General features: G+C 41.4%; 1 protein-coding gene across 2 annotated transcripts in view; it reads left to right on the plus strand.

Annotated features, from left to right (window-relative positions):
• Positions 1–16,463, plus strand: part of Hydin (HYDIN axonemal central pair apparatus protein) — a 323,803-nt gene that overhangs the window by 136,374 nt on the left and 170,966 nt on the right. For both annotated transcript variants that reach the window (XM_035442673.1, XM_027405997.1), the window contains exon 18: positions 13,525–13,763. In XM_035442673.1, the coding sequence (XP_035298564.1) occupies positions 13,525–13,763 (239 nt within the window). The remainder of the gene's footprint in view (positions 1–13,524; positions 13,764–16,463) is intronic.

Raw genomic sequence — 16,463 nt, forward strand, 5'->3', positions numbered from 1 at the left:
TAAGTTAAAGCCAAAATGAAAGCAGAGCATTTGGAAATGAAAGGGAGCTGTCCAAAAGAAACAGCTTTGTTTGCATGCTTGTCCATCTCCATTCTATGTGTCCTGACTTATAATCAGCTTTGGAAAATTGCTTTTTCTATTAATTATTATTCAGGTATGCAGTTACAGTAACTATCATCTAGAGGGAGTATGAAGCCAATTTTTTTCCTCCTTTATATCACCCATTTCATTCTCCATGAAAACATCTAACTTCTTCCCCATAGCCAGCAGCAGCAACAACCCAACTCATGTCACATTTTAAGGGATGGCTCTTGCTGTCCTTGTCAGCTAAAGTATTTACTCTTACTCTGTGCACCGACACTAAACCTCCACAGTTCAGTGTTGAGTTGCTAATATAAGGAGATGAGCACCTGACTACAATAAACAAAACAAGAAATACAAGTACCATGCGGTATGGCCTCCTCAGCGTACCTCCAGTGAGACTTTCATCAGGAAGAAAACCATAACCTTCATCAGTTCATTTTCTCTTCTCTGTCACAAGTAAGAAAACAGACACCAGACAGATGTTCGGCATGGCAGAATTGTTCAGAGGATTCCATTTGGAGTGCATCTTTTGTAAATAGCAGCTGTAATGATGTTGCTGTACACATTCTAAATTGCATGTGTTGGAAGAGAAAAGAAACCTGTCTCTGAATGATAACACATTAAATCAGGTCACATCTGGCAGGGAAGACACCATCTCGGGTTGACGGGATCACATACCAAGCACAGTTGCTTTATGCATAGCAGCTATACAGATGGGCTGTATAGTGTGCAGATTGAGGAATCAAGTCTTAATTCTTCACATACTGGGTATATCCTTTAACCCCTTTGAGCCTTTGTTCTTCCTCTTTCGATGTAGTGATGGCAGTGGTATCTAGAAGACTGTACAGGATAATATATGGAGAAAGTACTTGTCGAAAAAGTAAGAACTTGACCAATGGTAGCTTTTATTGATATCTGACAGACAAAAAGAGCCAGGGCAAACAGCTTGTAGAAAGATGAATGTTTTCTGGTACTGGATCTGAAGGTCTTGTATTTGTCTTTAATAAGATGAAAAAGTGAGGGACAGAGGTTTTGAATCTACTGACACACACCATACAGAGCTCTGTAGAATAGAGGCTATAATATTGCCTTTCCTCACCTTTCACCTTTTTCTCTAAATTTTTGATAGTGAAATAATCTTATAAAATACTTTAGAGCATCAATGTTGGTAAGTATGTGTCCTTTCGTGTCAGAGAAAAATAGACTCATTAGCAAATAACTATCAAGAAACATTAAGCTCGCCCATTCTCCGACTCTCTTTGCAGGACTTCCCCACTTGTATGACTGCACCCAGAAACATGTAAATGCTGTGTGTGCTCAGGGGCCCCCAGAAATATGCAAATCTTGTGTGTGCTCAGGAGCCCACCAGAAAAATGCAAATACTGTGTGTGCCCAGGGACTAACCTGTTTCCTTGTATCTAATTGTGTGCTCTGTGTTTGACCTGAGACCTTTCACTAAGTCTTAAGAAGGCAGGGATATTCAAAAAGAGCAGTACAATCTTTTACTAACAGATTATTGGTTCATATTACTTTAGAACAATGAAAATTGCATATACTTATTCCCCTAGTATAAAGACAGTTGGTTTTATAATTTCCACAGCTTTCTTCCGACACAAACAGGTAGAGCTATGGCTTGAGTAATGGTGAATCTCATATCAGCAACCAAATCTCTCCTATTCAGTCTACAACCACAAACTATTTTCCTACATGAATGCAAAGAAAAGCCCAACAATATAAATAAAATCATGTCTGGGGGAGTGAGGGAGCAACCAACCCAATGGCAGCCCAAAAGGAAAAGGAAACCAAGAGAAATGGCCAGAGTTAGACTCTAGGAGAAGCTATAAGGCTTAAAGTGGCTTTCAAAAGGTATACATTGTAATGAGATACATTTTCAAGCAATAGTGGGCCACGGATATAAACACTAATGGAAGAAAATTCCAGTCAACCTAGGCTGAGAGTTGGGTGCCGAGGTTTATACCCTTGCCCTGACTTCCCCCAGGGGAGTACCATGAGCTAGGTGGCTCCAGGAGGGGTTTGTCTCCAAGAAATAAAACATATGGAAAGTTTAAGAGGCCATCCCATGCCCATGGCTATGTGTCTGTGGATGAGCCTGTGCTTGCTAGATTGAAAACCTAAGTGAAAAGAGGTGATCGTTCCTAGGAATGTGAATCCTGTATTTAATATAGCCAAGATGCATGCTCAAGGATCAGCTGTGAGTGGTGTTTATTTGGTCTGAATGACCATGAAGTCATCTCTACTGGGAGGATAGAAGAGAGAAAGCGAGAGAGAATAAACTAGGTGATATCCAAACATTAGCTCCAACAGATTATCTAGAGATCTCAAGACAGGGACTGGAAGATAATGATCAAAGAACTATTTGTGGTCATGGCCAAGAATTGGAATTATTTTTTAAAATGGGAAGGAAAGCTCAAAGGACTAGTATTTTTCAATGTGTGCCTTTTCTAGAACCATTTGCCTCACTTGTTATGTCTCTGTATACCTATGATAAAAACAGAAACATCCCCCATGGCACAGAAAAGACTATATATGCACAATGTGCCACCATTTATGTAAGGAAATTTTTAGATACAAACAAAAGGGATTTTTCTTTTAGTCATAAAAAAGATCTGAAAAGATACACAGAAAATGACTAACAATGGCTGCCTCTGGGGACGATAGCCAGTAACCTCCCATGTGAGGGAGGGACAGAAGGAGAGAAGGAGGGAACAGATTCTAAAGAGATGGCTGGGGAATAATTCTGGAGTAAAGCATTTACCTAGCATGTACAGGGTACTGGGTTCAAACTCCAGCTCTGAAAAGTAGAGAGATGAGAAAGAATGACGATATCCTTCTATAAGGAAATGCTTATTCACTAAAGTGAGTATACATTCCCTTTGTTCTGACTTTACACAAATAACATCCTTCTAAAACAAACAGCCGAAGATGGGAGGAGATCACTCATGGTCACACCATGCCGACGACCACCACTAAATCTCTGATGTTCACTTTCCACTGTTTTTCCTGTGAGGCCTCCTCATCAGCTGACTTTTGTTGCCAGCTGTTTTCATTCAAGACATATCATCATCATGTCTAATGCGAATTATTAAGAAATATTCTTCCCCAGGTCCTGTTTACTGATTGATTTGACTGGGTTTTCTTCACTGGAGCACTGGGTTCACTCCAGTCATTAAGGTGACTTAATGACTCCCCTCCCTGTAGACGGTCCCCAGCTTTTCACTGTTATAAATGACGTGTATCAATTTCTTAACTGTTTCTTTTGACTAAATTCCCACAAACACAACTGCTGGGTCACATGACATTAATGTAACCAAAAGTCTTCATACATCTCACAAGTTATCTCTCAGAAAGTTCGTACCAGCTTATATGCAGACCCTCCCCAGAGGTAAAGCATTAAGCTCCTAGCCTCTTACCAATGATTTGTTTTTGCCAAATCTAGCAGATTTTTTAAATGTTCATTTTAAGTTTGTGTTTCTTGGGCTTTCTGGTGAGACAGGACACTTTTCATATATTTATTGACCATGAAGTAAATATTATTTTTGAGCGCTGACCCATTGCTGGCACTTTAATGACCAAGGGGAGAAACAAAGGGGAAACAGAATGGCTCATTTCTTCAGAGTTCACAATCGCACAGAAAAAAAAAATGCCCCTACAAAGAATACAGCCAGACGATAAAATTGAAGCACAGAGGAAGAAGTGACCAGTTCTGTCAAAGGAAACTTGTTGTCACTCAGAAGGCTCTAGTGGAAGACAGAAACGGGCATGTATTTATGTTCAGCGATGGTGAACATAAATACATTTGGGAGGAGCAGGTGACCTTCTGTCCTGGGCAGTAAGTCTGGAAAAGGTGTTGGGCCCTCTTAGTAGAGCTGGAGCTAGAGTTTCCAGACCAGAGGCCATGTGTAGGATACCAATCCTAATGTGGACCGCCATGTTTGCAGAGGGCCTGGGCGATCTCTCAAAAGGACCTGAGGTCTGCCAGGCAGTGGTGACTCTTGCCTTTTATCCCAGAATTCAGGGGGCAGAGATAGGGGGACCTCTGTGAGTTTGAGGCCAACCTGGTCTACAGAGAGAGCTCTAGCACAGCCAGGACTGTTATATAGAAAGACCCTGTCTTGGGGTGGGGAGAAAGGACCTGAGGTTCCACTAAGACCTCCCCAAACCATGAGTTTCCAATCACAAAAAAGGCTTAGACATTGTGGTAGTTTGGATGTTATTGACCCCCCATAGGGTCATAGAGAGTGGCACTATTAGGAGGTGTGGCTTTGTTGGAGGAAGTGTGTCACTGTGGGCGCGGACTTTGAGGTCTCATACATGCTCAAGCCATGCCCAGTGTTTCAGTTCACTTCCTTTTGCCTGCCGATCAAGCTGTAGGACTCTCAACTCCAGCACCATGTCTGGCTGCATGCCACCATGTCCCACCATGCAGGATAATAGACTAAACTTCTGAAACTGTAAGCCACCCCATCAAATGTTTTCCTTCATAAGAGTTACTGTGCTGTGATCATGGTGTCTCTTCACAGCAGAAACCTTGACTAAGACAGACATGGATCAAATAGAACAAAATATGACAAAGCTCAACCACATTTGCAGTTTATGTTCTCTGAAGCTTATATGCAAAGCTTTGGGGTGAATTGGAGTATTTTTTTCTGGAGGAGAGACATAGATGTCTGGAAGGGGCTAAGGATACCCATTCAGACAGTAAGGAGAGGACCAGGCTCAGGTCTGTGTAGGACAGATAGCCCCATCAGTGACATGAATTGTGGAGGACAGAAAACTGGCTGAGAAGTTTTAGAAAGCAATATGAATAAAGCCCACTGTTTATTGAGTGATGGACATCTTTGTAGGTGGGACAGCTCTGAGAGGAATCAAACCAAATGTGACAGCATACACCTGTAGTCCCAGGGGTTGAATATTCGAGGGCATCCCTGGCTACAGAGTGAGACCCTGTTCCAAAAGAAAAAGAGAAAGCACAATTCACAGATGGAGAACCTGAAACCTAGATTGTAAAATCAGCCCAAGGTCACCTAGCTACAAATGACGGACTCCAGGACTGACCCCTAAGTCACGCGACTCCCAAGCCCACACTTCCAGGCCTGACCCTGCACTGCCTCCCTTGAAAATCCTAACATCAATTCTTGTGCGCCTCTCTCTTAACCTCCAGTTAATTGTTTAAAGCAGCAAAATGACTCAGGTCAAGGGAGAGGAGTATATGACCGCAGATGCCATTTAGGTGATGAAAGGGAGACAGGCCTTTGCAAGCCTTCGTTGTTCTTGCCCCACAGAGAAAAGATCATCTGCTGAGATAATAGAAGTCTAAAGCAGTTCCTCACTCCACACGTGGGTTCCTGTTGTTATCTGCTCCCTCTTTTTCACGGGAGGAAGCCTCACAGGTCTTAAATGGCAAAGGAGTTGTTGTTTTCAAGTGCACAGTGCTATTTTCTTCAGGCTTCATAGTTATTAGCCCTGCAGAGCAGCAGGCCTGTCGAAGCACATATTGTCAGCGTGACATGTGCAAGAGGAGCAATCACTTCTACCTTTTATGGAAAATATTAAATACTTGATACAGCAACTTATAAAAAAAGGCACCATGTCTGATTTACCATGGAAGCTGAGCCCGCATAAGAAGTGGAGGGATGTAGCCCATTACCAAATCAAAAGCAGATGTTAACATTAGATGTGTGGAACCTTGGGAGGAGGGTTTATCAGTACTCACCAGAGGACATGGGATTCTGAGCTGTAAAAGATCTCAGAGCCTCCATCCTTCCCACAGCCATGTTCACCTGTACTAAGCATGTACTTCCCATATATGTTGGGTTATGGACTGTGGACATGGCTGACTTGCAAGCCCTAATGTGCTGAAAAAGCAGAGACAGCCATTACCGATTTTTTTTTCTAAGATTAATTTTTATTTGCATGTATGTGCCTGGGGTAGGAGGTGCCTTCAGAGACCAGAAGAAGGCATCAGGTCCATGGATCCAGAGTTACAGGGAGTTGTGAGCTGCCAGATGTGGGGGTGCTGGGACCCTACCTCTGATCTTCTGTCATAGGATTTTTTTTTTTATCTGTGAGACTCAGCTTATACTGAGTATGTAAACCTCCGAGCCATCTCTCCAGTTTCAACTGAAGTTTTAATGGGAAATTTCTAGAGGGTTTGCTGTTAGCATCTTCGAAAGAGAATTTTATGGAAGCTTGTGTTAATTTTCTGTCACTGGGCTTTAAATTCTATAAATCTAGTGGTTTAAAACAATACTAATTGGTTATCTGTTCCTATGGGTCAAGAATCCGGGCCTGGCATGGCTGTTTCCTTCTCCTGGGATCACCAAGGACTAAAATAAGTATGCTAGCTGAGTTGCATTTCTCTTGGGAGGCTTGGCTGGGGAAAGACCCACAGCTAGCATCTTCAGTTTACTGGCAGATTTTTGCTTTGCAGTTGAAATTTCCTGTCTCACTTGCCGTCTGCATGGATGCTTCTCAACTGTTACTGGGCCACCATAGACTCCCTATCATCTGGCCTTTAGGTCTCTCAGACTTGATATTTCCTTACTAAGAGGTGTTCAGCCTCCTTTGGGCCCACTGAAGATGATCTTCCCACCTGAAGGTGAACTGATTAAAGACCTTAGCTACATGTGCAGGGTTCCCTTCCCAGGATCATCAATATTAGCATCTGACTGAATAATGGAGAAGACAACTGTGCCCAGGAGATGGACAGCTTGGGGCCCTTGTTAGAATTCTATCATAAGGCTCCACCCACTTCTTTCTGGCAAGGCTATTAAGTCTTAAATTCTTTCTCAGAATCCATCTTTATTTTCTCAGTGTCATACTCTATTTTTTTCAGCAAAACACTATCAAGCCCATAATTGTGTGATGTAAGAGCAGATGAGATTTGAGTAAAATGATAACAGCTGTGGTTTATGGTAACTTACTCTGTGCTAGAGCCTGCACATGTGACTGTAGTTAACCACCACCTTGTGTGGAAGGCACAGTCAGTACTCAAAGCTAATTAGGTCAATAGGCTAAATGGGTGATGCCTTAGTTACTTTCCTATTGCTAATTTATCACCATGATCAAGGCAATTTATAGAAGGAAAGGTTTGTTTGGCTAACGGTTCCATAGAGCTAACAACACGTGGTAGCAGAGTAGAGGTAGCAAGCTCACATCTCAAATCACAAACAAAAAGCAGAGAGAATCTTTTGAAACCTCAAAGCCTGCCCCTAGTGTCTTCCTTCTTCCAGTTAGGCCACACCTCCTAATCCTGCCAACAACTGGGGACCAAATGTTCAAATGCCCAAGACTTTGGTGGGGAGGGCTTCTTATTGAAACCACCACAGGTGACATACCCCAAGACCAACATCTGGAGGGCAGCTGAGCAGGAGACTCATGCCCACATCTGTTTTTCCTCAGTGCCCTCCTTCCTAACCTATCTCCATCCATTGTCATCTTACTGTACTGGGGTCTTAAAAAGGTCAGGATGTAGTCTCCACAACTGTCAGGCTTATCATTCATCCACCTCTTCTTTAGTCTAGTTTTCCTTCCCACAACGGCAAATGCCACACAGCCTAGACCCTCCTACATATAAAAGTCAAGCAACAAAGCCACACAGACAAGGCAGAGCAATGCAATCTGACTTAGAACAGCCCAGGACCTTAGCATCTGGTATTTTATTGTACCTTTTTCCTAGATTCTATGATGTATTTTTCTGCCTGGTTTTATGCCAGGCATTGATTAATAAGCTTCATCAAAAAGAAAACTCACTGATTCAGCCCTGAAAAGCAACTTAGGTCTTTGTTTCCAGAGTATCCACCCTGTGTCAGCAGGAATCAAACAGAGATGCTATGCATCCATCAAAAACTGATGACCTGAAATAGCACTCACCCTGGCCACAGCCTCACTTCATTGTGGATAGAGGATTGAACTGCGCCACTCGTCAGAAGAAGAATGCAAATGGTCAGAGTGAACAAAATGACTTTGGCGGTACCCTTTCTGAAAGACATCATGCTCTCTGATTTAAGTGGCATTGACATGTCTGCATTGTAAACTGAGTCTCACTGATGAACAAAAATATATAGAATGCTTTAAAGCCACAAATTGGGCAAAGAGGTCAGCAGAGTATGATCTTCTCACCTAACACTTTCCTATTTTCTTTCCTAGCTGCCTCTGTATATTTTCCCAAGAGTAGATGAATGTGAAGTCTGGGCCTACAGTTCTCACAGGGTTTGAAATGCCAAGCGAGTCTTTCACCAGAGCCCTTTACCTTTCCAAATCTGAGATTTGAGAGAGTTGGGGATGGTGGTACCCCTTAGCAGGTGGCTGTGGACTAAACTGACCAGGTAGTTTTGTCAGAAGCTCACCACACCAGTCTCCCTTCACTGTGGACTCAAACCTGAACTACATTTCCCAGCCTCCTTCCAGGTTAGGTGTGGTTGCATGTAGGAGTTTGAGCCGGTGGAAGTGGGCAGAAGTGTTGTGTAAATCCTAGCACTCAATCCTCCATCCTTTATGCATTGTTGTCTAGTGTTTCACCAATGTCCAGAGTGTTGAAATTTGTCACAGTTTCCTCAGCTGAGGTTCTTGAATGATTGGAGTAGAAGCCAATACTCATCTCTATCACATCTTGGAAATAATCTGATATTATATTAACCCATTGAACATTGGGGGTCTGTTATAGCTAACTGCCATTACCGCATCTAAAAGTAGCTGTCTAGAATCTCAAGACTGCAAGTCTAAAAATGCCAAGAAAGGAAAAGGACTGCTTAGCCAAGGATGAAAAATCCATTTCCATCTATTGCTTTAATTGTGTAGGTCAGACTGAAATGATTTCATCCAAAGACTCCAGCCTACTGTAACAAAGACTCTAGGTGCAATTGAGCTCCCTTGATCCATTTTTTAGATGGCTACAGAAAATTGAATTTGCATTTACAGTTCTTTCAGAACTCATTTTGATGCCATATTTGTGACTAATGTCTTAGAGAATTGTTCTTTGTTCACTTTAGGACTGATTTAAAAAAAAAAAACTTGGGGGCATAAATTAACAAGATATGTTAGGAAATATTTCTTTGACCCCAAAGATGAACATAATGCTGTGACATCCCATTCTTCTTGTTTCTCCTATCGATAGTAGTTTGTGTTCATCCTGAAAATGTAATGTGTAAGGAATATCTTTTTAATTACATGTGTGTGGGGATTGTAAGCACATGTGTATGTGAGGGTGTGGAGACCTCTATAATCACACGAAGGCACAAGATGACACCAGGGGTCCTGTTCTATCACACTCTACCTTATTTCCTTGAGACAGGATCCACCATTAAACCCAGCACTAGGCTGGTGGCCAGTGAGCCCCAGAAATCCTATCTCCACCTGCTCCACAGCTGGGGTTACATACATGGGTGACCACACCAGCTTTTTACATGGGTCCTGGGGATCTGAACTCAGGTCCTCATGCTTTAGAGCAAAGCTTTTACCCACTGAGCCATTTCCTCGGTCTAGGAAATGTAAAATTATAAATAAGTGCACATGAATGCTCTGGAAAAGCAAGGACTTACAGTCCTTTCTATAGTCTAGTACTCCACTAGGGGAGGAGGTGTAAGTGAGGAATAAAGGTACAGGGACATTTTGGAAAACAGATGGAATCATGCAAGGTTTAGCATTTTTTCCCACAAGTGTCCTCAGGTACAGACAAGCATACTATCTCTGCCCAGGTCCTAGTGTGACTAGAACAATCCTTGCTGTTTGATTGTTTTCCTCTTTTTCTGTGTCACTAGACATGTTCCTCATTTAGAGATCATGAGGAATGAATGCTAAGACCTCCTACAGTTTCCATTAATGCCAACATTGAAGTAAATTTTCCTCAGCGTCATTCATCTACATCCTCATTATGCACAATTTGTAAATCTGAAAAATGTTCTTCTGGCATTCATTTAATTCATTTACATTTTAATATGCAATTTACTTGTTTTCCATGTAGATTTGCAAAGCACAAGGAAATGGAACAAGCTTTTTTGGCCTGTCTAACAGGATTTGTTGGGAAATGAACATTTGGGTTTAAATATTAGATTCTCCTGGTACAAATACCTGTGAGTGGGATCCTAAGAGTGGCTAGTGGTCCACTGACCAGATCCAGCCTTTCAGTCTGCACCAGAACTAAACTGGATATGGAATGTCAGCCTGTGGGACACCGCCGGTGGCAGACTCTTAACTTTTGCTCATGATCTGTACTTCTCATTTACCACAGCCATTAACAGCCCCATTCTAACCCCTCGCAAGCCTCTCAGGGCATTTCTGACTGATGGGCACCACTGTTTGTGGGCCCCATAGTGTGGCATGTATCTTTACCTCCCTCCTTTTTATTTTGCTAGAAATACACCATGGAAATTAAATGAAAGAAGGATAAATTTAAATTTTTTAGATTTATCTATTTTTATTTTATGTGTATGCATGTTTTACCTACATGTATATATTGAACCATCTGTATGCCTCATACCCATGGAAACTGGAAAAGAGCATCCCCTTGTAACGGGGTTATGAAGGATTGTGAATTTGCATGTGGGTGCTGAGAATCAAACCTGGGTCCTCTGGAAGAGCAACAGGTGCTGTTAACCACTTGACCATCCCTCCAGTCCAAAGAAGGATGGCTTTAGACTAAAACAGCCTCCAAAGCCAACAAGCTCAGAGGGTGTTTTCCTCCCTAAAGCTTGACATTTGAGGGCTTCTCCTGAGCCCATTATTGGGGAATTCTGGGAAGTGGGAAGATTTTCAAGCAAATAATCACCTTCTTATCTAGTGAGCTGCCCTTCTATCCTGGCAGCTTCTAACCATCTCCATGGCTTATCTTCTGTAGCCTTTTCTCAATGTGTTACTGGTAATAACTAAATATTTTATAGAGGTAATATCCTCCCTGAAATAGAATCAAGAGTTAAATGAGCAGAAATAGCTACTGGAATAGGGAGAAGATGATTTTTATCAATTTTGAAATAATTGCCTATACATAAAATTAGAGAGTTGCGTTAGGCTTTTTAATCAATAGTAATACAATTAGGAACACACCACTTGTTAATTAGGTCTAATTTCACATTTGGAGGAAAAACACGTTTGTCACCATCAGAGGATTCTAACTTGCCCTCCTCTGGAGAAGCACATTGTCCCCAGCCTCCTCCTGACTTCCTTCGATGTCACATCAGCTCCTAGGGGAAGAGGGTGTGCTGTGGGCATTTGTATTTCTCACACAAATGAAACATCAGGCCTATTGAGTATATATGTACTATAGTCAGTGTGCTCATCAGATTCGTAGCTGGCCAGGTGGATATCAGAATCAGAATTTTGGCAGTTCTCCCAAAGGCTGAAAACATTACAGACATAAATCTCAACTAATCAGAACTAGTTTTGAATGTAATAGGTTTGCTTAACAGCATTTTATACTCAGCTGAAGAGAGAATTAGTGAACTGGAAGAAAACTGAGGAAAAAACCATGCAAAATAAATCGGAGAGTAAAAGTAAAGAAATGTAGTTACAAGGCTAAAAGATGGCATATTAGTCAGTTATGCCTCTCTGTGACAGAATAGCTAAGATAAACAACTTATATGGAGGAAGGCTTACCTTTGGTTGTGGTTTCAGAGATTTTTGGTCCATGACCACTTGGATCTTTGTCCCTGTGGCTGAGAACACATGGTGAAACAAACCCACTCACTTTATGGCAGCCAGGAGGTGGGGTGCAATGAAGGAATGCCTAGGTCCTAATATCTTGTTCAAGGCATGCCCTAGTGACATCACTTCCTCTAACTAGGCCCTGCCTCCCAAGTTTCCACTGCTTCCCAACAGCACCACCAACTGCGTGTCAAATCTTTAACACATGAGCCTCCAGGGGACATTCCAGGACAAACTATAATAGAGAGGTAATATTAGGATGTTCTGAAATGGTAGGGATAAAGAATGAGGTGAAATATTTAAACAGACAATGATTGATAATTGTCCAAAAATAAAAAACATCAAACAAAGGACTCTAGAAAGAGATCAAATTCCAAGCAGAATGCTCTATAGACTTTCAAAGACAAGGGCAAAATCTAAAAGTAGCAAATAGATTACCATCAAAGAAGCAGAAATCATGTTTTAATTAATATTTACAGCATTTTAATAATTGACATCTTAACCTCACTTTGACATCTGAGGTTTTCCTCTAAATCTGGGATGCAGAATTTGAAGGGCTATTAAGTATAAGTGGTGCCTTCTGTTCACTCTGTATAACACCAAGGAAGGACCAAAAGCAATGTATAGTGGGTCAAAACGAATCATAATCTCTACCTAATATAAGGAAGAAATGTCCAATAATTTGAGTTATAACCTGAAGTAAATAAATTAACCTATAGAAGAAGTAAATATGGTAACATCAAAAAGTTTGAATAAAAGGTTGGTATACTCATTTATCAACTTTTGTTTTACTTATTGAGACAGGATCTTGCTATGCAACCCAAGCTGGCCTTGAACTTGGGATCCCTCTGCCTCCTACTCCCAAGTGCTGAGATTATAGGCATGTGCCACCATACCTGCCTTCATTTGTCAGATATTTATTAAGTGTCTGAATATGTAGTATAGCTATGTACTAAGATCTTGCTATAGGTATTTGGGATATATTTGTGGAAAAGAAAGCCAAACACAAAAACGAATGACAAACCCCCTTCTATGTAGAGCTTACATCCCATTGTAGAGGGCAAGACAATAAATATGATAAATAAACCATGTACTTTGTTAGGACACCATGAGTGCTAAGGAAGAAAAACCTAGAGCAAGGTAAAAGTGACCAGGAATGTTAAGATGGGTTGGCCATTTCCAGTTGGATGGTCGGAATAGGTGTTAGCAGGCACTGGCTTTGGCAAAGACTTTGGGGAAGGAAAACCGGTGTGCTGTGGATATCTAAGCAATTAATAAGCTGATGGGAGTCACTTCCAACTCAGAGTTAGCCTTATAACGGACTTCAGAATAAGCATGGAATTCTTTTAATTAATATAAGAACACAGTAAAAGCCAGGATGACTTCCTATCATGTTTATGAAAAGGGTACTCATCTTTACTCCTCTGAGAAGCACTTCTTGGAAAATTCCAGAAGGAGCAATGGCCCTTCTGTTGCCACCTCAGAACTGTGAGGTTAGAGCAGATATTTTGTAGAAGTTTGTTAGAGACCTAGGCTGTTGTCATGGAGAAGAGATGCAACGAGTCTTCACAGAGCATTCCAAAGCTGAAGGGTAGCCTTGCTCTTTAGACTCAGGAAGTCAGCGAACATCCAGATTCTTTGATTCTAAAGAAAACAGAATGACAATGTTTGTCTCTGAACTTGAATTCTGTGGTGTGGGCCATTTGAAGCAGAAGGTTTTGACATATGCAAGATGAAGAGCCAAGAACATCTACCAGGTTAACTTGTAGTCTTGTGTTGCAGGCAAGCAAAAAATCCCTTTGGACGGTTAAACCTAGTGAGGGCATGGTTCCTGCAGAAGATGACATTCCGCTGACCCTGACTGCCAATCTGGACGACATAGTGACATTCAAAGACACAGTCATTCTGGAGGTTGAGCACAGCAACACCTATCGGATCCCTATCCAGGCTACAGGGATTGGTTCTACCATTGTGTCTGACAAGCCCTTTGCTCCAGAACTCAACCTGGGATCACACTTTAGGTAGGGAAATACCATGGGGCCATTGTATAGGTAATTACATATGTCACAGTCTTAATTAACTAGAACTAGCCTGCCCCCCATCCTCTCTTAGCACCACTCTCACTTTCTCCTTTCTTGATGTGTACACTGGACATTTTCTAGTCACAGCTTGGTTACATTTGTTACAAGAAGACATTTCCAAGTCATCGCCCTGTGCTCTAGCTTCCTTTCTGTCGCTGTGATAAAACACTCTGACCAAAAACAACTTTGGAGATGTGTTATTTCATCTGACTCTTTCCTATCACAATGCATCATCTGAGAGAAGTCAGGAGTCAAAACAGGAACCCAAAGACAGGAACATGGAGGAATACTGCTTGCTGGCTGGCTGTCAGACTCTTGCTCAGCTGGTTTCTTTATAAAGCTCAGAACCACCTGCCTAGGGAATAGTAACACACACAGTGAGCTGGACAATCAAGACTATCCCCTAGAAACATGCCCAGAGACCAACCTGATAAAGGTGATTACTTAATTGAGACCCTGATGGATTTTTTTTTTCATATAATTTAGGCTGTGTAAAGTTGACAGTTGATAGTAACTGGAAAGCCTGCTTACATTCTCCAGGCTAGATCCCCCTACTCTGGGGAAAGGGGTGGTGACTACTTTATGATGGATTCAGTATTTCTGCATAATTTCTCCTCTCCAATTTTAATACACTTCTCATCCGTCTCCACAAATGTAGAAGATACTGACACAGCTTAGTGTAACCTAAGTAGAGTTCACCTAGAAAGGTAAGCCATTACAAATATATAAGGCATTGCAAAAACCAGTGATTTTTACAGATCATATTTCGTCTATTTGCTTCCCCATCATAGCACCAATGATTGAGCAGCAATTGTTTTCCCTGGCTGCCCAGGAAAAGCTAGAGGGTCTGAATATTTCAATAAGAGGCAGTAGAGCAGAGACCCCTGGTTCCATGGGGGCATTACACAGTTATCAGTAATTGATTGCCAGGGTTTGGTTGATTTGTACTTCTCAGGAGCAGTACTGGAAAGACATCTCATGGCTGCCCCCCTGGCCTTCTGATGTAACAATCACTGAGCCCAATTCACATGCTTTATGTTCTGAGAAGTCCTTCCCACAGTCCCATCCACACCTTAGTTCTCAACTGAAAAATACCACAAGCAATAGCAATGTGACAGCCTGGAGAGTTGAACTGCATGTTTTACACATGTCCGGTTGTATGTTTTTGAGACAGGTAAATATCAAAACCCTCTTCTCTGCTTTATCTCTTAGCTGTGAGGAAAGGCATTTGTCACTGTATGCTAATTCTTCTACTTAAACTTCTTTGTTTGTTTGTTTGTTTGGTTGGTTGGTTGGTTGGTTTTGGTTTTTTGTTTTGGTGTTTGGTTGGTTGGTTTTGAGGGTTTTTTAAAATTTTTAAAGATTTATTTATGATATATACAGTGTTCTTCCTCTAAGCCTGCAGATCTCATTATAGATGGTTGTAAGTCACCATGTAGTTGCTGGGAATTGAACTTATGACCTCTGGAAGAGCAGCCAGTGCTCTTAACCTCTGAGCCATTCCTCCAGCCCCTTGGTTTTTGTTTGTTTGTTTTGTTTTGTTTTGTTGGTTGGTTGGTTGGTTGGTTTTGTTGTTGTTTCAAGACAGGGTTTCTCTTTATAACCTTGACTCTCCTGTAAGTAGCTCTGTAGACTAGGCTAGCCTCAAACTCACGGAGATCCACCTGCCTCTGCCTCCTGAGTACTGGGATTAAAGGTATATGCACCACCACCACCCTGCCCACTTAAACGTCTTAAGTACACACAAACCTAATTATAGAAAACAATATTCTGCACACCGTATTTAGTTGCTTGGGATTTTTCTGAATCTATAAATAGTGTCAAATAATGCCCCCTAAAGGATATGCTAACCCTTACTTGGAAATTTGAGGGCTAGCTGACAGGTTTTATGGATATATAAACAAAAACTGTAGTTAGCTATTAGTTTCCCCTCTGTCTAAACCCTGTTGTTCTCCTTATTAACATATAATCACAATGCCAACAGTAACCAAAAGAATGGGCAAAAGCCATGATAGGTACCTCACCGCCTGCTGCCTGTTTCTGTGAAGAAGGTTCTATGGGCATACAGCCAGCATATCTGGCTGCTTTCACACTAAGGAGAGTTAGGTAGTTATGTCTGAGGTCATGTGACCCAAAAGTCTACCTTGTTATCCTTCATCTCTTTACAGAGGAAGCTGACCAAACCCTGAACTAAAGGAATGCCCATATGCCACTTCTCTGATCACATATTTTGGGGCAAATCTCTTAGATATTTAGAACTTTTCTCCCTTCCTAAAATGGAAGTTAAAATGACTCTGATGAATGGGTTTCTGTGATTATTAAAATCACACTGTAAATAAGTAGCAATGGCTATATCTAGTTTATTCATACTGTATATGTTTACTTTTTCTCCCCCAAAGTTAACATTGGCCATAAAGTTAAATTGCTGGCTAAAGATGATTCTGTTTAGTATGCCCTGTGACCAAATATTTAGAGACAAAAGTTTTAACCTGACAACTGACAGTTACTTCTCCTGATTACTTATTTGATGTTACAACTTCCTTGTGAGATACGATATCATTTCCTGAGGTGAAGCAAATGGGAGGAAATCTCAAAGCCTAGTAAGTTCTTAAAAGAAAAATAAGCTGTTAAAGATGAGCT

This window comes from Cricetulus griseus, chromosome 3, assembly GCF_003668045.3.
Source record: "Cricetulus griseus strain 17A/GY chromosome 3, alternate assembly CriGri-PICRH-1.0, whole genome shotgun sequence".
In the NCBI taxonomy this organism is placed as follows: Eukaryota; Metazoa; Chordata; class Mammalia; order Rodentia; family Cricetidae; genus Cricetulus; species Cricetulus griseus.